Source organism: Stegodyphus dumicola, chromosome 1 (assembly GCF_044657685.1).
Source record: "Stegodyphus dumicola isolate Sdum_Otavi_A_Nest chromosome 1, ASM4465768v1".
Lineage (NCBI taxonomy): Eukaryota > Metazoa > Arthropoda > Arachnida > Araneae > Eresidae > Stegodyphus > Stegodyphus dumicola.
The window spans coordinates 166986318-167009846 of record NC_140768.1 but is presented as its reverse complement, the minus strand read 5'-3'; the positions used below and the strand labels follow the sequence as shown (position 1 = coordinate 167009846).

The 23529-nt window shown below is 35.1% G+C and overlaps 1 protein-coding gene across 2 annotated transcripts in view; it reads left to right on the top strand.

Moving 5' to 3' along the window:
• Window positions 1–21940: 21940 nt before the first annotated feature.
• Window positions 21941–23529, top strand: part of LOC118179810 (uncharacterized) — a 125691-nt gene continuing 124102 nt past the window's right edge. Inside the window, exon 1 of one of the 2 annotated variants that reach the window (XR_015042881.1) lies at window positions 21941–22866. Coding sequence is in view for 1 of the 2 variants with exons in the window: in XM_085822990.1 (XP_085679116.1) it covers window positions 22255–22866 (612 nt within the window). In the remaining variant the exon portion in view is untranslated. The remainder of the gene's footprint in view (window positions 22867–23529) is intronic. The other variant, XM_085822990.1, reaches the window with a different exon arrangement.

Sequence of the window (23529 nt, the reverse complement as noted above, 5' to 3'; positions counted from 1 at the left end):
ATATCCACAGATTATATTTTCCAGTTTTTAAGAAGTTGTAGGGTTTATATTTATTTTAACTAACATTTATTTTAAGTTTAAACTATCTTTCCTGTCAAGCCTTACTTTCCCCTGGAACTGCCAATGCCAGAATATGTAAATTTTAGAACGCGCAAGGATTCAAATTATCAGCGGAAGTATTATGATTTAAATAGAAAGGAAACAAGTTCGGTGTGTGATATTCTTACTTCACGAGCGCGGAGGTAGTTAGCGAGAAATTGAAGAACCCCGCCTTTCGGCCTATGTGCTTGGCGGGAAGTAGTGTTAATCGTTCAAGTGAGCTTCAAGTCTGCTGAATTAGCAGCGGTATTGTAAAACGCGGTGAGTTAGTTATTTTAGAGAGCCTTGTAGTTAGAGTCTTGTCTTTAGTTTCTTTTCAGGTTATTATTTTTATTTGACTGCCGAGTTGGCACAGTCTGTGAGCGTCAAGAGCACGCAATTGTAATTTATTCCGTTGAATAAAAAGGGACTTAAACCCTTCACAAGACTCTATCTTTTATACAGTTTTCACAGTCACCCCTTGGTTGCGTGCAAGTTGGAGGCGCGCAACGTTACATTGGCGCCCGAACACTTATCGAACTGAAATGGCCGAAAACTGGATGGAAGCCGCTGGACAACACCAAGAAATGACAAGCCAGTTAGAAGGATTTGGATACCTGGTCCAGACTTTGAGAGCGTCAATCAAGCCAAACGTCCATTTCGACGGAAAAAATTCGGTGGCGGTATTTCTAGAAGGTCTAGAAAACCACTTTCAGCTCTACCCTGTTCCCGAAAGACAAAAGGTTTCCATCGCCACATCAGCACTAAGAGGACAGGCCGCGCTATGGTGGAAAAACATAGGCAAATTTTTATTAGGGGAATTTGGAAGCCAGACATATATATTTGAAAATTTCAAAAAATCGTTAGTAAAGGCCTTCCCCATAGTGAAAGATCGCGCACGGCTGGAAGCCGAACTATATAGTTTCTATCAACGGGATACAGCAGAATTGACGAACTTTATTCTACGAAAAATTAAGCTAACGGGTATGCTGTATGGAAAGAAACCCGATGCGGAGATTATTGAAATAATATTACCAAGATTGTTACCCGCTGTTCAAGACTACTTTGAAATTAGAAACCCAAGCACATTGCAGGAACTCTTCGAATTGGCGGTGAAGTTTCAAAATCGCAGAATAGCGGAAAAAGCGAGAGGGGAAACATATTCTCAAAGTACCCGAAGGAAATCTTCAAAGGAGGAAACCAGAAATGGAAATCGCTCTTATGGGAGAAAGAACTATCAAGCTAACGCATCGAAACTCGAAGGTCAAGGCCCAAAAAGAAAATTTGAAAATAAACATCCGCGTACCCAGAAGACACAGATTAAAAGGAAAGCTTTAAACTAGTAGAGGGGCCTGTGAAAGGGAGGGTCCAGACCCCGGAAGTTTTAAAAAAACCCTCAAATAGACATTTAAATACGGTCATCGTAAAAAACTCACAGCTACCAATTATACAAGTCCTGGTTGGCGATGTACCAGTAGAAGCCCTCATCGATACAGGAGCAGAAGGAAATTTTATGAGTGAAAATTTCTTCAAAAAGAATTTTTATAGGGTACGATTATTTAAAACCAAAAATACGGAAATTATAGCGGCGCGAGGAAAAACATGTCACTGCATCCGGAAATTATCATTAAACTTACAGGTAAAAGAGGAAAGTCTCAAAGTATTAATTTTTGCGGTGAAAGATCTGCAACATTCTCTTATTTCAGGTATGGAGTTTTTAAGGGCCGCGAGGTCCAAATTAAATTTTCAAGATAGTTCCGTGGTGTTCGGAGATGGACCAGAGGGTGGTGGAACCTGTGGAGACACCGCAATTGGACCTTAGCCATCTGAATGACCATGAAAGGAAAGCAATACAGCAAGTGGTGAGTAATTTTTCTCATTTGTTTTCAGAAAAACCAGGAAACTGCCAAATAGTGACGCACAAGATTCAATTAAATGCCGAAAAACCGTGTAGGACTAAACCATACCGTTATGACAAACAAAAAGACTTAATCATCGAAGAACATATTCAGGAGATTTTAAAGAATAAAATAATAACGCCCATAAATAGTGAGTATGCGAGTCCAGTCGTACTATGTAGGAAAAAGAACGAGTTTCCTCCTTCGGATAAAAGGGCTTGGAGGTTTGCTATTGATTACAGAAAACTAAATAGTATTACCAAATTTCCAGTTTACCCTTTGCCGGTTATAGACGAGATAATTAGACAGATCAAATCGACAAGATATATGTCTACTTTGGACTTAACGTCTGGCTACTATCAAATAGCTATGAGACCCAAAGATATACATAAAACTGCGTTTATAACAAAATCGGGCACTTATGCATTTTTACGCATGCTTTTTGGGTTGTGTGGGGCCCCATCAACATTCCAGAGAGATATGGACATTGTTCTAAAGCCTGTCCTAGGAAAATCAACTTTAATTTATCTAGATGATATAATTATAACGAGTAGTACGTTGAAACAACACATGAATGATCTAGAACAAGTTTTTAAATTATTAAAAGAGGCCGGTCTTACAATTAACGCCTCAAAATGCAAGTTCGCAACTAAAGAACTTAAATATCTCGGTTATAAAATTTCGCAAAAGGGTATAGAAACGCAAGATTCAAAAATAAAAGCTATTAAGAATTTCCCACTGCCCAACACCGCCAAGAAACTTTCTTCGTTCCTTGGGTTATGTTCTTACTATCGGTCTTTCATAAAAGATTTCGCTAATATTGTTGAATCAATCTTAGTAATCAAAAGAAAGAGAGGTAAATTTACGTGGACAGCGAAAGCAAATACAGCATTTGAAAGATTAAAAGAAGTGCTCATCAATGCCCCTGTTTTAAAATTCCCGGAGGGGGACGAAAACCTGGAAATTGCAGCAGATGCGTCAGACTATGCGGTGGGTGCGGTTCTTATGCAAAATAACCATCCTCTGGCATTTTTTAGTAAAACATTGAATCAGACACAAAGGAATTATACAGCTACAGAAAGAGAAACATTAGCCGTATTAATGGCTGTACACAAATTTCGAGTTTATTTCGGCAAATCGCCAGTAACAGTCTTTTCGGATCATGCGGCTGTTGGTAGACTTTACTCGGGGAAAAACCTAACGCCCAGGTTAATAAGATGGGCTTTAAAACTCCAAGAATATAATATAACAATAAAATATAAACCGGGTAAGGAAAACAATGTAGCTGACGCACTTTCTCGTATAAAACTGGACGATGAAGGAAATGAACTTAAATGCGCTGTGTTGACTTCAAAAATTTTAGATTCTAGAGATACGGTTATTACTGAACTGAAAGCTGATCCTGAATTTGGAAATATCTATGCTTATTTGAAAAACCCCGAAAGCTTTGAGCACACAGATATCGATGCGATAAGAAATAGAGCAAAAAATTATGAAATAATAGATAATTTATTATTTTATACGAAAACAACAAACGAAAATCTTGAGTATAAGCCAGTCATCCCAGCCTCGCTTCGATTAAGCATTTTGAAGGAGTTGCGCGAAGCAAAAACAGCGGGCCACCTAGGGGTCAGAAAGACTTTAAAAAGGGTACGCGAGGCGGTATATTTCCCGCAATTATACAAAATAGTAACGGCGTATGTCAGGTCCTGCAATCAATGTCAGTTAATAAATGATATTAATTACAGCCCGGCCGGGTACTTAAATAGCTTTCGCAATTTCCGAATGAAATTTTAGGCATAGATCTTCTTGGTCCCTTCCCCCAGAGCGAGTTAAATAAAAATCGTTTTCTTTTAGTAATAGTAGATCATTTTTCAAAATGGACAGAAATTGTTCCACTTAAACGCGCGTCAGCCAAAACAGTCGCAGATGCATTCTTACACAGATACATTTTAAAATACGGTGCACCGATAAAAGTCATTAGCGATAACGGAAAACGATTCATTAGTCAAATATTTGAAAACATATGCAATGGACTTGGCATACGCCATATCAAAATGGTTCCGTATAGACCACAGGCTAACATAGCAGAAAGAGTTAATAAAAACATAGTAAAAATAATTCGCAGTTACGTGAGCACACATCACAAGCGCTGGGATGGCTACATAAATGAATTAGCTTATGCTTTAAGAACGGCACATCATGATACTACGGGAAAAACTCCAGCAGAATTATTTTTGGGCAGAAAGTTATTACGCCTTTAGATAAATTATTGTTTGTGCAACAAAGAGAGCAGGAGTTTAAACAAAAAGATGTGCAAAAGTTGATTGATCAGGCGCTTAAAACCTCCGATACGGCAAGAAATAGGTAGAAACTATATTACGATAGAAAACGCCGTGAAGCAGATTTTAAATTTGGGGATAAAGTATTGAAGCGGAAATTTTCTTTATCAAGTGCCCCAGACAATTTTATGGAAAAGCTAGCTCCAAAGTTTGAAGGCCCCTATGTAATTCAGGAAATCAAAGGAGTAGTATTATATCTTAAGAACGAGAGAGGGGAAATCTGTAAAGCAAGTCCCGACCAGGTGAAAAAATACTATAATCCAAATGATTTTGAAATCCTTAAAAGTTTCTTGCAGAACTCAAGTCTAAACGAAATAGAAGGTTCAGAGACAACAACTATTCCACCACCCAAGAAACAGAGAACTGAAGAGAGACCTAGCACTTCTACAACCCGGACGTCGGTATCAAAAAGAAAAAATAATTTTCAAACTCCAGCGTTTACGAAAAACAAAAATACAGATGCACCGCGTAAAGAAACCGTGGTAAAGAGAAAAACACCACCTACAAAGGATTGCAGGAAAAATTATACATCAAGGAGAACGCGCACACGGCCACAGAGTCAGGTGCCAGCAAGGCCACCGTTCCGGAAACTGAAACGGCAACAGGAGGCACAAAAACACGAGGAACAGAAGAAATTCAAGAAGGACTCCAGACCGGAGGACGTCAAGACCAGCCGTCCCAGGGAAAAACGGAAATGCCAACAACCAGACGATTACTCCGCCAAGAGGCCAGCATGTAGAGGACGCAAAAGAAAAAGGAATGTGGACGATACTCGGAGGGCAATAAGGAGAAGATTGACATCCATGAAACCTCTAACTTGGGATCAATTTTGCCAAAAACGAATGACGGAGTTTCAAGCAGCGAAAACTCAAAGATAAGTTAAAACCTTCTATAATTTTTTTTTCTCTTTTATTCCGAAATGTTATGCATAAGTACGAAGTTCTATGTTTTGACGAAAGTCAATATGTCTCGGTTGAGACTTAGTTTTGTTTTACTTTATTTAGCTAAGGCAAAAGTATCATTTTCTTTAAGTGTAAAAGCTAAAAACAAGCATTTTCTGTTGGTCGAAAGACTAATTCTGTTATGTTAAAGCCAAAATTTGGCCGAAGATAAAAATAACTTCGTATTCTTGTATTAATAAGAATTTTAGTTTCAGTGCCGCCAGTTTGGCGAAGAATGAGTAAAGTAAAAATTTATTTTCTCTTATTCATTTTATGGTAAATTGTAAAAATCATATGTATTAAAATTTTGTAAATGTACGTAAATACTTGAATGTTATGTAAAAGTAGAATTTAGTCTAGAAGCATAAAATTGTAGATGCTAAATGTGAATGCTTAAAAGCAATGAAGTCAAAATTTAAGTATTAAATTGTAGATAAAGTCATGCTTTAGAGCGAAAGCCTGCATGTTTAAAGATGAATGAGGGGGAAGTTAGAATGAATGTGTTTTGTAGGGTTCTCCACCTACATTTGAATTTTTAAGACTATTAAAGTAGCTCATGGAGTTGTAGAATGTCGAGTAAGGTGTGTCTATTTGGTCGTTGAATTCTAACAACTCATGGTGGTTAGGGGAAGTGTTGTAAGACTAAAACACGAATATTCCCGTTTGACACCACACACGGTGGAGAGCCAGGGTAAAGTTAAATTAATGCCTGAAAAATTGAATGAATGTGAAGTAAGCAATAACTAAGAAAAACGAATCGTTTAAAAACAAAAATTTATTGTGTCAAGAAAGTGTAAATTATAATGTATGTAGAAAGATACTGATATTTATTCCTTCCAGATGCTGGAAGGAAAGACCAAGATTGATTGATGAAGTCCAGGAAAAGTTGCTGTAAGAAGAGAGCTTTATAACGATCAACAGAATTTTAGTATACAAATTGTTACATAAGATTTTTTTGTGTAAACGAGGTTCTCGCCAGTTAGTTCAGAATTAGAGAAACTTACAACAGGTCGTTTGTAGGACCTGCTTCCAAGTTTTCCAAATTCTGGCAGCGGCAAATGTAGGGTTTATATTTATTTTAACTAACATTTATTTTAAGTTTAAACTATCTTTTCTGTCAAGCCTTACTTTCCCCTGGAACTGCCAATGCCAGAATATGTAAATTTTAGAACGCGCAAGGATTCAAATTATCAGCGGAAGTATTATGATTTAAATAGAAAGGAAACAAGTTCGGTGTGTGATATTCTTACTTCACGAGCGCGGAGGTAGTTAGCGAGAAATTGAAGAACCCCGCCTTTCGGCCTATGTGCTTGGCGGGAAGTAGTGTTAATCGTTCAAGTGAGCTTCAAGTCTGCTGAATTAGCAGCGGTATTGTAAAACGCGGTGAGTTAGTTATTTTAGAGAGCCTTGTAGTTAGAGTCTTGTCTTTAGTTTCTTTTCAGGTTATTATTTTTATTTGACTGCCGAGTTGGCACAGTCTGTGAGCGTCAAGAGCACGCAATTGTAATTTATTACGTTGAATAAAAAGGGACTTAAACCCTTCACAAGACTCTATCTTTTATACAGTTTTCACAGTCACCCCTTGGTTGCGTGCAAGTTGGAGGCGCGCAACGTTACAAAGTCATGGGTTATCTGCTTTAAAAGAACACCTTCGTGGGGAATTTTCTAAATAAAATTGGCTTGAATTCACGTTACGCATCGAGAAAATCATAAATACCACAAGCAGCTAAACCGTTCGGTTGCCAACAACAAAATACCAACATCCAGCAATCTTATTCACTCAACTATAGTGAACTTAAACTAATGTTTGTATATTATTAGTAGTATTAAAATAACGAAAATATTTATTCTAATAAAAATTTTTGTTTGAATATCCTCCCTAGTAAGGTATTTCCTTTGGTTGGAGATTTGTCAACAATAAATGCTATGTTTAAACAAGACATTTATTTAGAGCATAATGCTTCAAAAATGTATGCTGGGATCCCTAGAAAAAAAAATATCGCCGGAAAATATATCTCCGAAAAAATATTTAATTATTCATATTCTTATTTATTATTAAATAATTAATAACTTTTATAATTATTAAATGAAATGCTTATTTATACTTTACCAAATGTACAGCAACACTCTTTCTTTACAAAAATACCATATTGAATAAATTATATTGTAAGCTAATAAGTAACAACATTGCTTTGTTTAATTAAGATACAATAACAAGCCGAACAAACATTAAATTGGAAGTCAAACAACAAAAATCAGCGTTATATTTTCAAATTTTCACAATCTAATTTTCATTATATCTTATCTCGTTTATTTGCGCTTTTGCAGCTGAAGATGATGGTTCGGTAAAACCATCGAAACTAGTCCTGTGAAAATTTGAAAATATAACGCTGATTTTTGTTGTTTGACTTCCAAATTAATTGCTTTGTTTGTTATTAATATGTCTCATCCTTCCTATTTCAGATAAAATTTACTAGTGTTTCTTGGACAGGAAAGCAAGATTTTTTAATTTGAATCCATAAATTTATGATACACTGAAAACGGTTTTATGTTACAATTCCCTTTCTGAATATCTTCAATGTATATGAAAAAGTAAAATGCAAATTTAATATTAATATTACCACCCTTAAAAACACCCAAATATTTCGTTTATTACTCTCTTAAAACTACGTAATAATTAAGGAAAAAAGAAATTATTTAAAATAATTATTAGTTGCCTGCAGTTGAAGAATATAGGAAAATGCAGAAGGTTTTAAGGATTTTTAATTAATGACAAAAATACAGAAAATCGGAAATAATACGAAATGTTTCAGCAATATCTCAGAAGGAATGAAAATTGCACCAGATATTTGTCAGAATATAATTTTAGTGATAGCAGTTTAATCAGTCTGCATTGAAATTCGGGTGATAATCAGTGACATACAGATTTAGGTTACTTAGGTTAAAAATGCGTAATAATTTAAAATTTAACCGGGTAAATTTTAAAACCAATTTATTTGAAAACTATCAGCTTCGCTGCGAGCCTTCGTCTGGCTTTTAAATGTACCGGAAAAATGGCTGAAGGAAACTCCAAACGTTAAATTTAAAAACTGCGTAGGATTTTAGTCTGCAGAACAACTTCATAAAAAAAGTTATTACCTATAACAAAATTGCAATGAAATAAGCAATGTCCCTTCATACAAATATTAATTATCCTAATAAATAAATTAACCAAATTCCCTTTGCAAAATCTTAAGAACTCAAATGGTATAAAGGAGGTTAATAACTTTGTTTCCTAAAAAAATCAGTCAAAACTTTTCAATATCTTAAAAACAGTGAAATGAGCAATAAATAAAATAAAGGAATGCAAAAAACAAAAAATTCTGAAAAGCAAAGTATAATTAATGATATTTTATCTTATGTTTTCAAGGGAAAAAATTACAATGAAATAAGCTATATCCCTTAATACAAATATTAATTATCCTAATTAAAAAATTAACCAACTTTCCGTAGAAGAACAAAAATCATGTAAAACTTTTCAATATCTTATAAACAATGAAATAAGCAAAAAAAAAATGACATGAAAGCAACTCAAAAAACATAAAATTCCGCGCAGAATTTTACTCCACAGAACAACTTTATCCAATAAATAAATAAATAAATAAAATAAAATAAAAATATACTATATTTATATAAAAATGACAATGAAATATGCCAATCTCTTAAAAACAGTGACATAAGAAATACGATGAAAAATTGTTGCCAAACCCATATTTCTAAAAGAATGAAACTATTCAAAATGATGCGATTTCATCAAAAATATATCAACAACAATAAGACAGGAAAATTGTTGCCCAAATCACATTTTTAAAGATGTGAGATGTGAGAAATGTACTCGGAAGCTTCATTTAAAAAATCTTTTAAAAATACAAAATATTATCATTTTTCCAAAATTCTTTTTGTAAAAGCATTCGCAAGGATGAAAGTTTAACGTGTCCAAAAATCAAAGAAAAATAATCTGTACATTTTTAAAAATAAACTTTTTTAGAAAAAATCCCATTGAAAAAGTGTTAAGCTCCCTTTGTTAAATAAATTCGTATTTAATCGATTTATTGAAACACGAAATTTATTTTAAGTTCGTAAAATAGCTAAGTGCCTACGTTTCATGACGATGTGAAAATGGAGTGTGTAGAGTAAAATCTCACTTTCCTATAGCACATTATGTTTCAAAATGACACGATTTCGTTACAAAACATGAAATAAAAAAAAAATCGAATTCGAATTTCGAAAAAATCGCTTCGAAGTGCACTGGCTCTTGTGTAGATGTACCTATGTACCAAATTTCGTAGCCGTGGGTCTATTAGCTTACGCGCAGCGCGAACGAAAGGCGCGCACACACAGACAGACTCTTTCTTTTATTACATGTAGAGAAGATATGTAGAGATAAGATTGTTTAAGAGAAGGAAACTTTCAAGTTTCGCAGCTGTACCCCCTGCGGCATTAAGACGATCATCACGGAGAGTCTAGCCTTTTGCAATTCTCTTGAGAGCTCACAGGTACTGAACAATATATAGCAATCAATCTCACTTAGCGGAATCATTGAAGTAAAATTCTGGGAGGGATGGGAAATAACAAAAGAACTGCTTGACAATTTTCAGAGGTTTAGGGTTATTTTCGCGACATTTTACGGGAAGTTCGGTCCAAAACTAGCGACAGTTTTAAAGAGATTCGCAGATAATCACTCGACAAGCTAAGGGTTAATATCTTCAGGTAGCTCTGCATCCCAGCTCAATTTAGTTTCCCAGCTCTTTTGCAAGTACAACTTTGGAAGGAGTGCAAAAGGGCATGTGAAACCTATTGGGTCAAAAACTCTCTGTACAATTGATAGTACGTTTCGTCTTGTCACTGAGAGATCAGTCAAATTGATATTAGGGATGTCACAAAACAAAGAATCTTCATATTTTTCCCACAGAAGACCAAGTACTTTCAATGGTTCGCTCATTGTAGATTTTCCACTGTTCAGTTCTGTTTGCTCCCACCCTCTTAAGTCAAAGTTAGCACTTGCCATTAACTGAGTTGATTTTGCAATAAGGTATTCTGCTTCTTCATTCGAATTCGCTGAAGTGACACAGTTGTCAACATAGAAAGAATTTTTCAATTTTGTAGCCACTTCCTTCAAAGAAGGTTCACATTGGTCTAAATGAGAGTTGATCACTGCTCCTAAAAGAAACGGACTGCATTTTAGTCCAAAGACTACTCTGCAATGGCGAAATTTTCTTATTTCCTTTTGATCCGAGTTTTTCCACCATAGGAATCTTAGGAAATCACGATCAGATCTTTGAACAGATATTTGAAGAAAAGCTCTTTTAATATCTGAGATAATCCCTATTTTCCCTTGCCTAAATTCAAGAAGCAATCTAGGTATTAATTCAATTAAATTTTGACCTTTTGCTAAACAGTCATTAAGTGACAGGAAATCTTTTTGCTTGCACGAAGCGTCAAATACAGGCCTTACTGCTGTTGTACAGTTATCTTTGAAGACCGGTCTGTGAGGAAGATAATGATTGTTAACTCGTTCCTCTTCTTCTGTTACTTCTTCTATTACCCCAGATTCGAGCCATTCTTCGAACACTGCATTGTATGTTTCAAATTTATCTTTCAACATGAGCTTCTTTGTCGTGGAAATCAATCGCTTTTCAGCAACTTCTCTGTTACTTGGTAAAGCTTCTTTATCGTTGATCCAAGGTAAACTGACTTCATAGCGATCATCCACCCTCTTCAGAGTCTTGTGAAAGTGATCCCACACTGCTTCTTCTAACTCTGAGTCAGATTTACTTTCTTTGGCATCTGTAATTCCCAGTGCCTCTATCTTCCACAAGTTTTCTATGTCACTGCTGTGAGTCAACATCGACGTTATGGTTGAAGACATGGACAAGGAGTTTCTTTCTGAAAAGTTATCTTTTATCTTTCCCATGATTGTTCATCCAAGTAGTGATTCCACAGCAGTCAGCCCATTTGCTAATTTCTGAATTCTTCCGGTTAACAGAACACCTGCGACGTCAGCTCCAATAAGAACTTCTATTTTCAAATCCTTTTTTCCTACATCAGATGCATGGATATTCTTCTGTCTTAGTTCTTCTATCCATGTTCCAGGCTGTAAACTGACTACTGGTCCACAAATCTTCAACTGTTCCAACAAGATTAGTCGTCTAGAAAAATCTCTTTGTTGTTACTCCTCCAAAAGTGCATGGATTAAAGATGCAGATCCAATTGGCACCCTATGTCTACAGCAGTCTCCTTTAATATGTATGAACGTTGCGATCCTGTGTCGATAAGTGCCCTTACTGTCTTCTGCTTTTTGTTTGCGTCTATATTAATTAATAGTGTTTGAAGAAACACTTCATCTAGGAAATTAGTGCTCGCAAGTGATACGTTTTATGTTTCCTCTTCTTTATTCTTTTCAACATCATTGCTCTTTTGATTGGTGGGCAAATCAGGACACATGATAACCCAATGTCTTTTCGAGCATATCAAACATCGTACATTTGTCCTACATTGCTTGGCCCTGTGTCCTATTTTGAGGCAGAAGAAGCAACCCTTCTTTTTCTTAATTTCATCATTCTTTTGACTCAGAGGCATCTTCTGAGCAACAAAGCAATCTCGACTTTCATGAAATTTTTCACAAAATATGCAAGAATTCTTCTCACTATAATTGGTTGCTTTATTTTGGCCTGAGAATAAATCATTTGCTATAGGCACGAAATGTTCACTCTGGTACTTTTTATCTTTTCTACTTTCTTTTTTGGCACCCGAATCAATTAATTTAAATCCAGCTTTTGCCAAAGAAATTCTCTGCTCTCCTTCCACTTCATTTTTTAAAAACAATAATAATTGTTTCAATTTCTCAGAGTGAGAATTTTCTGCTGTAATTATTGATGCATGATTTCTAATCCAAACTCGTAAAATTTCCTCGGGAATGCAAGATTCCACGAGCGGAAACAGCATTGCAGCGTATTTATCGCTTGTCATTCCTTTTGACTCCAACGAACGTAAATACGACTCTAACTTGTCATACAATTCTGATATACTACATTTTCCCTTTTGATCAGTGACATTTTTAATAATCAAACCTAATAATTCCCGAATATAGAATTCTACCAACAATTCTTCCCTGCCGAACCTATTTTTTAAGCTTTCTATAACTTTTTCATAATATTCGGCAGTTGCAGGGAAGTTGTTTACAATATCCCGTGGTCTCGTACCGGGTACAGTCGCTTGAACGAAATAATGCATCTTATCCTCGTTTTGAATTTCTTTATCTTCATGTATTCGCCGAAATTGCCCCCAAAACGGTAACTAATCTTTAATTTCGCCACCGAATTGTTTTAACTCTATTTTAGGTAATTTCAGTTTCCGTTTGTTCGAATTCGGCGGAATACTGCTTGTAGATTGTATCATTTGGCGATTGAAGAATAAATCCGTTTTTACTCGTATTAAATCTAATTTTTCTTTGTATTCTTCAACTTTCGCCCATTCATTTTCAAACTGATCATTTGAAGAAAATTCTGAATTTAATATTTGAGTATCAAATGCATTAAGTTCAACAGATAAACGTTCTAAAGTAACAAGTTTCGTTTTTATAAATTCTTCATCAGGAATTTCCTTTTCTAATTCCAGCAAAATTGCAGTAATTGTTCTCGTAAAAGACGCTCTGACAGGTTTTCGTTTCTCAATTAACGATTCCATTTCAATAAAAATAAATTCACTAAAGTAAAATAAAATTAAATTCGATAAAACCAATAAAATTACCTTGACTTGTTTTACCGATCACTTCCGTCGTCACCAAAATTGTTCGAGATTTGCAACAACTACCCGTTCTCCTTTCTCCTAATAAACTTAAAATAAAATAACTTTACATATAAAATTATAAAGCGTCATGTTTATTTTCAAAATCGTAGAACTACAACAAACTACAACAAAATCAGATGGTTGCCACTCTTGCAGCGACAAACTATGAAAAGAAAAATAACAAATGAGGCTGGGTTCTAACACTAAGATTACCACAATGCAACGAAACTACATTATCGCACAAATTATTTTGTAGTAATGCTGGAATAGTAGTTGAAGTAGGTTCTTTAGGTAAGCTGTTTACTTTACCAATCACAGTGTATCCGAATTTAGTCGCAACTACAATTACACCAGAGTTCAATTTCAGTGAACTGCCAGTAATAATGTCCCCAATGGCATCTGCTCCTAAAAGCAATTCAATGTCATATTCCTTAGCTTGCAAATCAGACAAGGTAATATTTCTTTCTTTTAATTCTTTTAGGGTATTGGGATCAACTACTTTTGGAACACATCCACATATTTTGTTTTGAGAAAGTACTTCAAAGTTATGGTCATAAGTGCCCTCAAAATTTCTTAAATTAACATCAAACACTAAATGGGAATGAGGACTTGTCTCTCTCCCTCCAAACAAACCGTGTATAATGGTTTGTTTCGATTTAGGACGCAGTTTCAAAAACGATAAGATTTCTGAGAACCACTGTCCAAAATCGTACGAACTGAAAGTTGTCTACCCTCAAATACTATTTGTAAAACAAGTGTTTGCAAATACACATTTTCATTAACAGTTGACTGATTAGACAACACATCACTGGAAATAACAGTACTGTCAGTTTCATTTGGCTTTACAGGTTCGCCATTTGAGCACATAATGGTATAGTGAAATTTAGCACATGTTAAACATTTTACTTTATTTTTGCATGCCCGTGAACTATGTCCAACTCGTAAGCAGCGAAAACAGGCGCGCTTCTGCACCAAAAGTTTTTGTTTGTCTTCTAAAGACATTTTGCGAGCAGAAAAACCAAGTGGCTCTAAAAATTCTGAAAATTTTTCCTTAGTTCTACCGAGACTTTCCAGCGCCATAAGCTTGCTCTCAAGTAAATCATAAAGTTCAACTAAATCTACTTTAATCCTACCAGCAGCATTTTTCATTACTATGGAAAGTAGATCCCGTACATAAATCTGAACCAAAAGTTCATCTCTCCCGAAGTGTTCTTTAAGTTGTGCGATCACCTTTGAATAGTTTTCTTTAGTTGGCGGAAAACTTGTTACGAGTCTTGACGCTTTAGAATCTGTTACCACACATTGTAAAAGATATTGAAATTTATCTTCATCGACAATGGAGAGGTCGTTGGGAATTTTTTCAAACTGGGACCAAAAAGCAAGAAAGTCTTTCGGTTCTCCACTAAATTTCCTCAATTCAAGTTTCGGAAGCTTGAATTTCCTTTTTTGCTCGGTTGTTGTTCCTTCCGTAACCGAATTTGCCTTCTTTGCATTTTCTAACAGCGAACAGATCAAGCAGAACTTGTGACGGTATTCCTCTGCTTTCAAAAAATCTTCAGAATATTCATCTTGAAGGGCATCATCACTCAGCAACAAATTCGAAACTTCTTCTTGAGTTGTTTCCAAACGTGAGAATTTGTCTTGAATCTGCCGAAATAACGTACTGACTTCGTCACTTCCTAAACTTTTGTTTTCGATCTTCTGAGCTATGCAGCATACCGTAAACACTGTTCTCAGCAACTTTCTTTTGCTTTCAAAACTTTTATATCCATATTTCATCAAAAATATAAAGTAGCGGACGCCAAATTTACTATGTTGCAACTCTCAGGGCTACAACGTGCAGGTTAAAAAGTAAATAATCACAGCAGGGATTATTAATATAAAGATTTAATATGGATATCTCACACAAGCTGAAAACGTTACATTACTCTATTAAGTGCATACATATAACAGAGTGAAAAGGGAATTTCCCCGCTTAGTTCGCAGTTAAAGGAAAAAAATAATATTAATAAAAAACAGTCCAAACAGATGCGGCGCTCCGTCTGTCGACCTTCGCCGAGCCTGTGATACTTCTTTGGCAATATGAAGCAACTCCAATGATGGAACACAGAAAAAAACTCTATTTAGCACTCAAAATGGCGACATACAAACAAGAAGAGAAAACATATTCTATCATTTAAAAATAAATTACATTCTTCGTGCGAGAGTCGCACGAGGCACTCGAGTCTGGTTTCAAATATTGCCATTCACAAATACCTTAATGTTCATCTAATTAAATTATTTAAACTGCAAGTTTTTAATATTATTTAAATCTGTTACAACCTTTCCCCCAACGGAGAGACTTTTACCGAAGGGAAAAGTTCTGTAAATTTCAAATTTCGAAAGTTTATAAGCTCGGCTTGCTCAATTGCTTAAAGAGAAAAGATAACTTCTCTGATAAGTTTCCAAATTTTCAGGCCGAAAATTTTAAGTTTTAAACAAATATTTTTACACCACATTTAAATAGGAAGAAAAAATGGAGAACGTTCAAATACATCAGTTGAGTATACATTAAATAAATAAATAAATCCTGAACGTGGTTACATACACTAAGAGTTACATTACTTAATTCTACTCAGAACATCTACGTTCTTGTGCAAAGATTCTTTGCGATGAATGACCTTAAAATTATAAGGTTGTAATGAGAGTGCCCAGCGCATCAATCTAGAGTTACATTTGGCGTTGGATTGTAGGCAGACCAAATGATTATGATCAGTTTGAATCAAGAATTCTTGCTGACCATCCAGATAAAAATGCAGTTTCTTGATAGCGTAGATGATAGCAGCGCACTCCTTTTCAGTAGTACAATAATTCTTTTCAAACTTAGTAAATTTTTTGCTTATATACAAGATAGGATGTTCACGTTGTTCATCATCTAATTGGCATAGTACTATACCTATGCCATTGTCTGAGGCATCGGTTTGTATAATAAACCTTTTATCAAAGTCGGGAGCATACAGAATTGGTTTCCTGCATAGCAACTCTTTTAAATTTTTAAAAGCTTTGTCACATACTTCAGACCATTGTATATTTCCTTTTTTTGTTACCCCCTTCAAAGCGTCCGTGAGGGGTGAAACGATTTCCGAAAATCTCGGTATGTACTGGCGATAATACCCTACCAGTCCTAAGAAAGCACGTACTTCTGTTTTGGTTTTAGGTGTAGGATACTCCTTTACAGCCAGGATCTTTACTTCATCCGGGGTTCGTTGTCCTTGTCCCACAACATGGCCTAGGTATCTCACTTGATCTTGTGCAAATTTACATTTTGATGGTTTTAGTCGTAAATTTGCTTTCTGTATTCTCTCTAGAACATAAGTTAAGTTTTTAAGGTGCTCTTCCCAGTTTTCTGAGTAAATGGCAATGTCATCCAGGTATGGTACAGCGAAACCTTCGCATCCAGCCAGGACTTTAGTCATAACTTTGCTAAAAAAATATGGGGCATTTTTTAATCCAAAGGGTTAAACGTAGAGGCCTGAAACTTCCAAAACTAGTTACAAATGTTGCATATCTTTGGGCTCTTTCTGTTAACGGAATTTGCCAGTAGCCTCTAGATAAATCTAATAGGGTAATATATTTTGCTTTTCTACAGTTTCGATACGTTCTTCAATATTAGGCAAAGGATAGTATTCAGTTTTAGTAACAGCATTGAGTTTATGATAATCAATACAAGGCCGAGGATCCTTTGATGAAAATTCTATCAAAATCATGGGAGATGTATAGTCCGATTCTCCCGGCTCTATAATTTTAAGATCGAGCATTTTCTGTATTTCCCTTTTGAGAATTTCAGTCTGTCGGGGTGACAGTCTGTATGGCTTTATTTGTATTGGTTCGTTATTTAATAGCTCAATATCGTGACAAACTAAGTTTGTTAGTCCAGGATTATTTGAAAAACAACCAGAATATTTCCGTAAAATCTTTCGTAAATCTTCTATTTGCTCGGATTTCAACCTTTTCTCGAGTTCATTCTCCTCTATGATGTCCGAAAAATTTAATATACTTGGATTGGAAGGTAAACGAGGAATGTCCATTTCTAAGTCTCCTTCCACTTCAGTTATCATATTAATCATTTCTGGTATTTTGTAATATGGTTTAAGCATGTTAATGTGATATACTTGATTTGGCTCATTTTGTTCCTCGAAACTTACAATATAATTGGTTTCTGAAATTTTCTGCTCTATTTTTCCAGGTCCTTTCCACTGTACTTCTAGTTTATTTTGACGATTTGTTGATAAAACAAGAACTAAATCTCCTCTAGCAAATTCTCTTTTCACTGCGTTTCGATCGTACCATGTTTTCCTCCGTTGTTGAGCTTCTTTCATGTTTTCCACGGCAAGTTCTTGGCATTTCTTCATTCGATTAATAAGTTCGAAAACGTAACTGACAACATTATTACTTTCTTCAATCGGTTCTAGCCACTGCTCATAAAGTAAAGTGACTGGTGTTCGTAGGTTTTTGCCATGAACTAATTCTGCTGGTGTAAAACCAGTGCTTTCGTGTGTGACTGTTCTGAGAGCAAAAAGAACTGATGGTAGATAATTCTCCCAATCCGAGGTCGCTCCTATACATACGACTCTTAACACCCTTTTTAGCGTTCTATTGAATCGCTCAACGGGATTACTCTGCGGATGACACACAGAGCTTCTTACATGTTTAATGCCGAAACGCTCCAAAAATTCCTCTGTCAAAGCACTGACGAAAGAGGTCCCCTGATCTGTTTGGATCACTTTTGGGAAACCCATACGACTGAAAATCTGTAAGAAAGCATCAATCACAGATGGCGAAGAAATGTCTGTCACCGCAACAGCATCTGGATATTTGGACGACATACACAGAGCTGTAATAATATATTTTTTTCCAGTCTTCGAAATAGGTAGCGGACCAACAGCATCGACATATATTTTAGTGAATATTTCGGAAATTACTGGTACTAATGTCATTGGAGCCTTCTTTTTGTCATTTCCTTTTCCAGCGCGCTGACAAGCATCGCAGGTTCTTACAAAATCTTCAGTTTCTTTGTAACACCTCGTCCAATAAAAATATCTAGCAAGTCTGTCTTTGGTCTTTTTGACACCCAAATGACCAGAAGTTGCTTCGTGGCACATGTTTATAATTGACAACTTGAGTTTTTCAGGTATAACTACAAGCTGTCTTTCAAAGCCCATTTTATCAGTCGTTTTTTTAACTAAAAGCTCTTTTCTTGTCAGACTATAGTTTTCATTTTTGCATGTACCTTCTTTAACTTCTTGGATGATTTTAGACAGCTCCTTATCAGTAAGCTGAAGTCGTGCAACTTCTTCTGAGTCAATTTTTACCAGTTTCATGAGAGCTTCATCTTCCGTATTTAGTTCCGGTAAATTATCTTCTTCTTCAAAAACATCTCTGGATGCTTTATTTTCTTCCTTCATCGGTTCCAAGAGCTTCTCTTCAGCTATTTCTCTTTTCCTTTGAGCTCTAGTAGAGACAGCATTAACCTGGTGAGGACAACTATCAGGCTCCTTTCCTTGTTTATTCAACAGTGCAAAAGTTCGATTGCCTAATAAATACCTTCCTTTGTCGAGTTCATTTCTAATAATGGCAGCCTTAGTTATTACTCGCCCAAGATCGCAATTTAGTTCGATCTCAGCCAATGGTAAACAGGTTGGATTCAAGTCTAATGGCTGTTGCACCCACACATTTTCACCTGTCAGCATTTCCGGCGTGATGTATTTGCGACAAACTATATCAATACTAGCACCTGAATCCCTTAATATAGGAATTTTATGACCATTTACGTAACCCATACTAGTATAAGGTAATAGAAATTTATCCTCTGGTTTTGCACTAATTCTGTTACGATTAGCAGGAGATTCAGTCCTATTCTTAAGTTTTGGACATTGGGGCCTTAAATGTTGATAGGACCCACACTGATAGCATTGTGGCGTCTTTCGTTTTTCATATTTATCATCTGAACGTGGACTTCTAGGTCTATGAAACAAGCTTTGCGTATTAAATCCTGATGACAATTTTTTTCAGTTTTATTTTTATTATCTGAACTCAGTTTACCTTGAGTTAGTGCATTGTATCTTTCTTTCTGCCGATCCACTACAGGCCTCTTTTGAAAGTTTCCGCAAACGTTTTCATAGGCATCAAGTTTTTCAGCTGATTTTTTCGATGAAATCATCTCTACCCATTCATCAAGAAAATGATCTCGAATTTCAGGAGGAACTCGACGTTTAAGTTGGTCAAGCACCATCAAATCTAGCAACTGATCAAAAGTCTTAACTTCTAGACCAGTCACCCATTCCTTGCAATAATTTTCTATTTCATAATTGAAATCCACCCATGTGAATTCGGTACTTTTTTTATGTTTCATAAATTTCTGCCTAAACCTTTCCGGGCTTAGTTTAAACCGTCTTAACAATAAATTTTTCACGTGTTCACAGTCATTAGCTTTATCGGAGGGTTCTCTAGCTATTAACTGGGTTACTTCGTAAGGAAGTAGTCCTAGTAAATGAGATACAAATTCTTCTTTATCAATATTGGCCCATTCTGCTTGCCTTTCAAACAATAGCAAATATAGACTGTTATCTCCTTTCTTGTCGTCGAATTTCTGCATAAGGTGACGCAGCTCCGTTTTCGGCCGGATCTGTCCGGTATTTTGAGACTTTGTCTCTGCTTCAAGTCTTAATCTCTCTAATTCATACTGTTCGTTCCTTCTCCGCTCTTCTGCTTCTTCCTGTCTCCTACGTTCTTCTCTTTCCTCTCTCTCTTTTTCTCTTTTCTCCCTCTCTTTCCGTTCTTCTATTATTGTGTCTAAGACTCCTTTGACGAATACCTCATCATAATCTCTACTTTCAACAATTTTCTGTTTTAAATCGACTATTTTCAAATCTGCAGTCACATGAACTCCCAGTTCAGCCGCGAGATTTTGCAAATCTTCCTTACGAGCTCTTCCCAAGTAAGACATTGTTTCTATGTTTAAAATTAACGAACACTGTGTTCTTTATATTTCCTCAAAATAGCTCAAATTAATTACTTTAATTAATTAATGCAGTCAGGAATCACGAAATGAAATGCACTCTGTTAAATACGTATACCTCAAAAATGAAATATTTAAATTATATGAAGTTCATTCTCTCTACCACATTAATGGTGACTAAAATAAGAATAACAACATAGAGCAATATATATATCTACTGTCTGGACAACTAAAATGAATATTAAAAATAATATCCAATACGGTAATAAAATAAAACAATTCAATATTAAAAGGAGGTAATAATCTGGTATCACTAATATTGCGTTCAGTGATGAACTAATAACATAAAAATACGCACGATTATTCGATCTCGGTCAGTGCCTCCAAAATAATTATGACTGTGATACTTCTTTGGCAATATGAAGCAACTCCAATGATGGAACACAGAAAAAACCTTTATTTAGCACTCAAAATGGCGACATACAAACAAGAAGAGAAAACATATTCTATCATTTAAAAATAAATTACATTCTTCGTGCGAGAGTCGCACGAGGCACTCGAGTCTGGTTTCAAATATTGCCATTCACAAATACCTTAATGTTCATCTAATTAAATTATTTAAACTACAAGTTTTTAATATTATTTAAATCTGTTACAAGCCGTTACGTAATCGTCTGTCTGCAGCAGCCATCTCCAACAAATACCATCCCTCTCTTCTGATCAGAACCTCACTGTACTTGAAATCCACATTAATAAATGGCCCCCCCTCACTAGACAGAAGTATTGGAGTTACAAATTGGATCAAATACACAGAAATTCTGAATAAATCCATACAAAGAAATCTATGCATTAAATGCAAATCTATGCATAGATTCTCTTCTCATCCTCTCACCCACCTCCTACTTCACTGTGCTTCTTTCTTTCCCCCCTAGATTGCTTATCAGAAGCCGAGTAAGAAATACGATCGAGAATTCGTGGTCGTCGTTCGTCGTCACCCACATGCTTAAAGGAGCCATGGCGCCACCATTCTTCGCAGAATATCCGAAATTTCGTAATTTGAGGTAAAAAAATTCTGCATTCAGCGATATTTTTCAGGTTAATTACAAATAACTCTTTTATTACTATGTATTCCACTTTTATTACTATGTATATTTTCTTGGTATTTTGTAGTATATGGTTAAGTAGAATTGTTTTCTTTTCTTTCTTTTTTTTTTTTTTTTTCTTTTTTCTTTTTTTTTTTTTTTTTACAAAAACTGAAAGGTTCAAAGACCTTTCTTTTGAAAACCCAATGACCGACATCCAAAACCAAACCCAATGGCTATCATAATTGCCTTATCTTAAAAGTGTGATAAATTATACACATTATTTCGTTGCTATAAAACCGAAAGCTAACTCCACATTACTGATTAGTAGCACTTAACGCACTTAAATCAGCATTAAAACCTACTCAAAGTTCAAATTTTAAATGCAATTTTTTTGTGTGTACCTCAGATTTCAAACATCTGACCTTTAAAAAATAAATAGTTCAAATTCTTGTGTGAATAATGTGTACAAAACTTCCTAAATCATGCTGTCAGAGCTTGTTATTATATGTGATTTATGAACGAGCATATGTTGGTTGGTGCTTATAATAGAGTTTTTCGTTTATTTAATCGTAGAATATAACTTTAAATAAATCATATCAGAGTTTTAAAATATTCTAAAATTTTATAAAGCATTCAGTTTTATTTATTTGAATCATAAATATCCTTAGGGTAGCTCACTGGAATATTTAAATAATGTTTAGTAGCGCCATCACGCTTACGTTTCTGCCCCTACTCCAAAAATGGAATCGTCTCATATGTATCAATCTTACCCAGTGTGCGCTTCATACATTCCTTTTATTTGTTAACGTGTTGTGATGTTGTGAATTGATGTTGTTTTGTGTTGACAAATAAAATAGTTAATGAATTTTAATTCCAGTTAATAATAACGCTTAATGAGAGAAATAGGATGACATGAATTTGAAGTTATCCCAATTCTCACTCTCTCTGGGAAAATCGATAAAAGTAGGTTCGAGCAAAACAACGTTAAAATAAAGGCAACCTCATTATGCGAATGAGATTAATGGGATTAAAAATAAAATTATATTGCGCATGCGTATGCTATTCTATAATTTTTAGTTTTTCAAGATGGACGCCGGGATATCAGGAATAGTTCACATGGATAATATAGCTGAAAATAGCATAATTCAACCGGACAATGCAAAAACTCGACAGGCTACTAGATATGGTGTAAGACTGTTTCGTGAATATTGCATTCAACATGGTGTAGAGACCATTAATAATTTGCCTCCGAGAGATATAGCTCGCATGTTGAAAGGCTTTTATGGGCAAGCTCGTACTAAAGATGGCCAAAGATTCAGTGTTAATTCATTGATTGCAATTCGGTATGCAATTAGCCGATATTATCGGTCTCCTATGGTACACAGAAAAATTGACATTGTTAAAGATAGTGCTTTTAATGATGCGAATGAGACATTTAGAGCAGTTTTGAAAGACCTGGAACGTGAATCCAGAGGTACAACATGTCAAAAAGAATTACAAATGGTTGATATGGATGATCGGCGAAAACTCAGGCATTATTTTGAACATGCAATCAGTACTCCCAGGGGTCTGCTACAAAAGGTGTGGTACGATTTAATGCTTCGAGTGGGTAGAAGAGGACGAGAAAGCCAGCGCCTTTTAAACCGGAATTCCTTCCGAATTGCAAAAACAGCTGATGGAAGGCAGTATATTTACCAGGTAAACTTTTTAAAGCCCCCTACAGAAACTTGAAACCGTAAATTAATGTTTATTTCATTGGGTGAGCATGAAGATTTCTAGATCTGTTATTCAGTTTTGGGCGTGATAACTTTGTAACCCCTAATTTTTTAAGCATATTAAGTTGTATGATTTTTAAAAAAAATTACTGACAATAGGATTGTGATAAATAATTTTTATACTCTGAAAAAATTAGTGCTAAAGCTCGAACTATTTAACCTTCATATTTTTCACCTAACAAATACTTAAAATAACTTTCTCCAAACAGTTCAAAATTTTTATGATTGTACACATTTGAAGCGTATGTGACAGTATAAGAGTATTATGATAACTAAAAAGTCACTATAGTTCTTCGCTTTTTTTTCAAATTTAAATGTCATTAGTATGTAACTGTTTAATATTAGTGTAAATTATTATTAATGATTAACCCATTTGTTTCAAATCTGTTCATTAGTAGAATCCTCATTGTTACTACAAGTAACAATATATGTGTTTGCTGACATTTCTGTGGGATATTTTCTATTTACCTGTTAAAGTAAGTAAAATTTTAAGAATGCTAACCATAGATCGAGATAGTGTTAATATCTTCTTTTTAAGTATATTCTTTACATGTATTCTTTATATTCTGTGCAGTAATGACTGTAT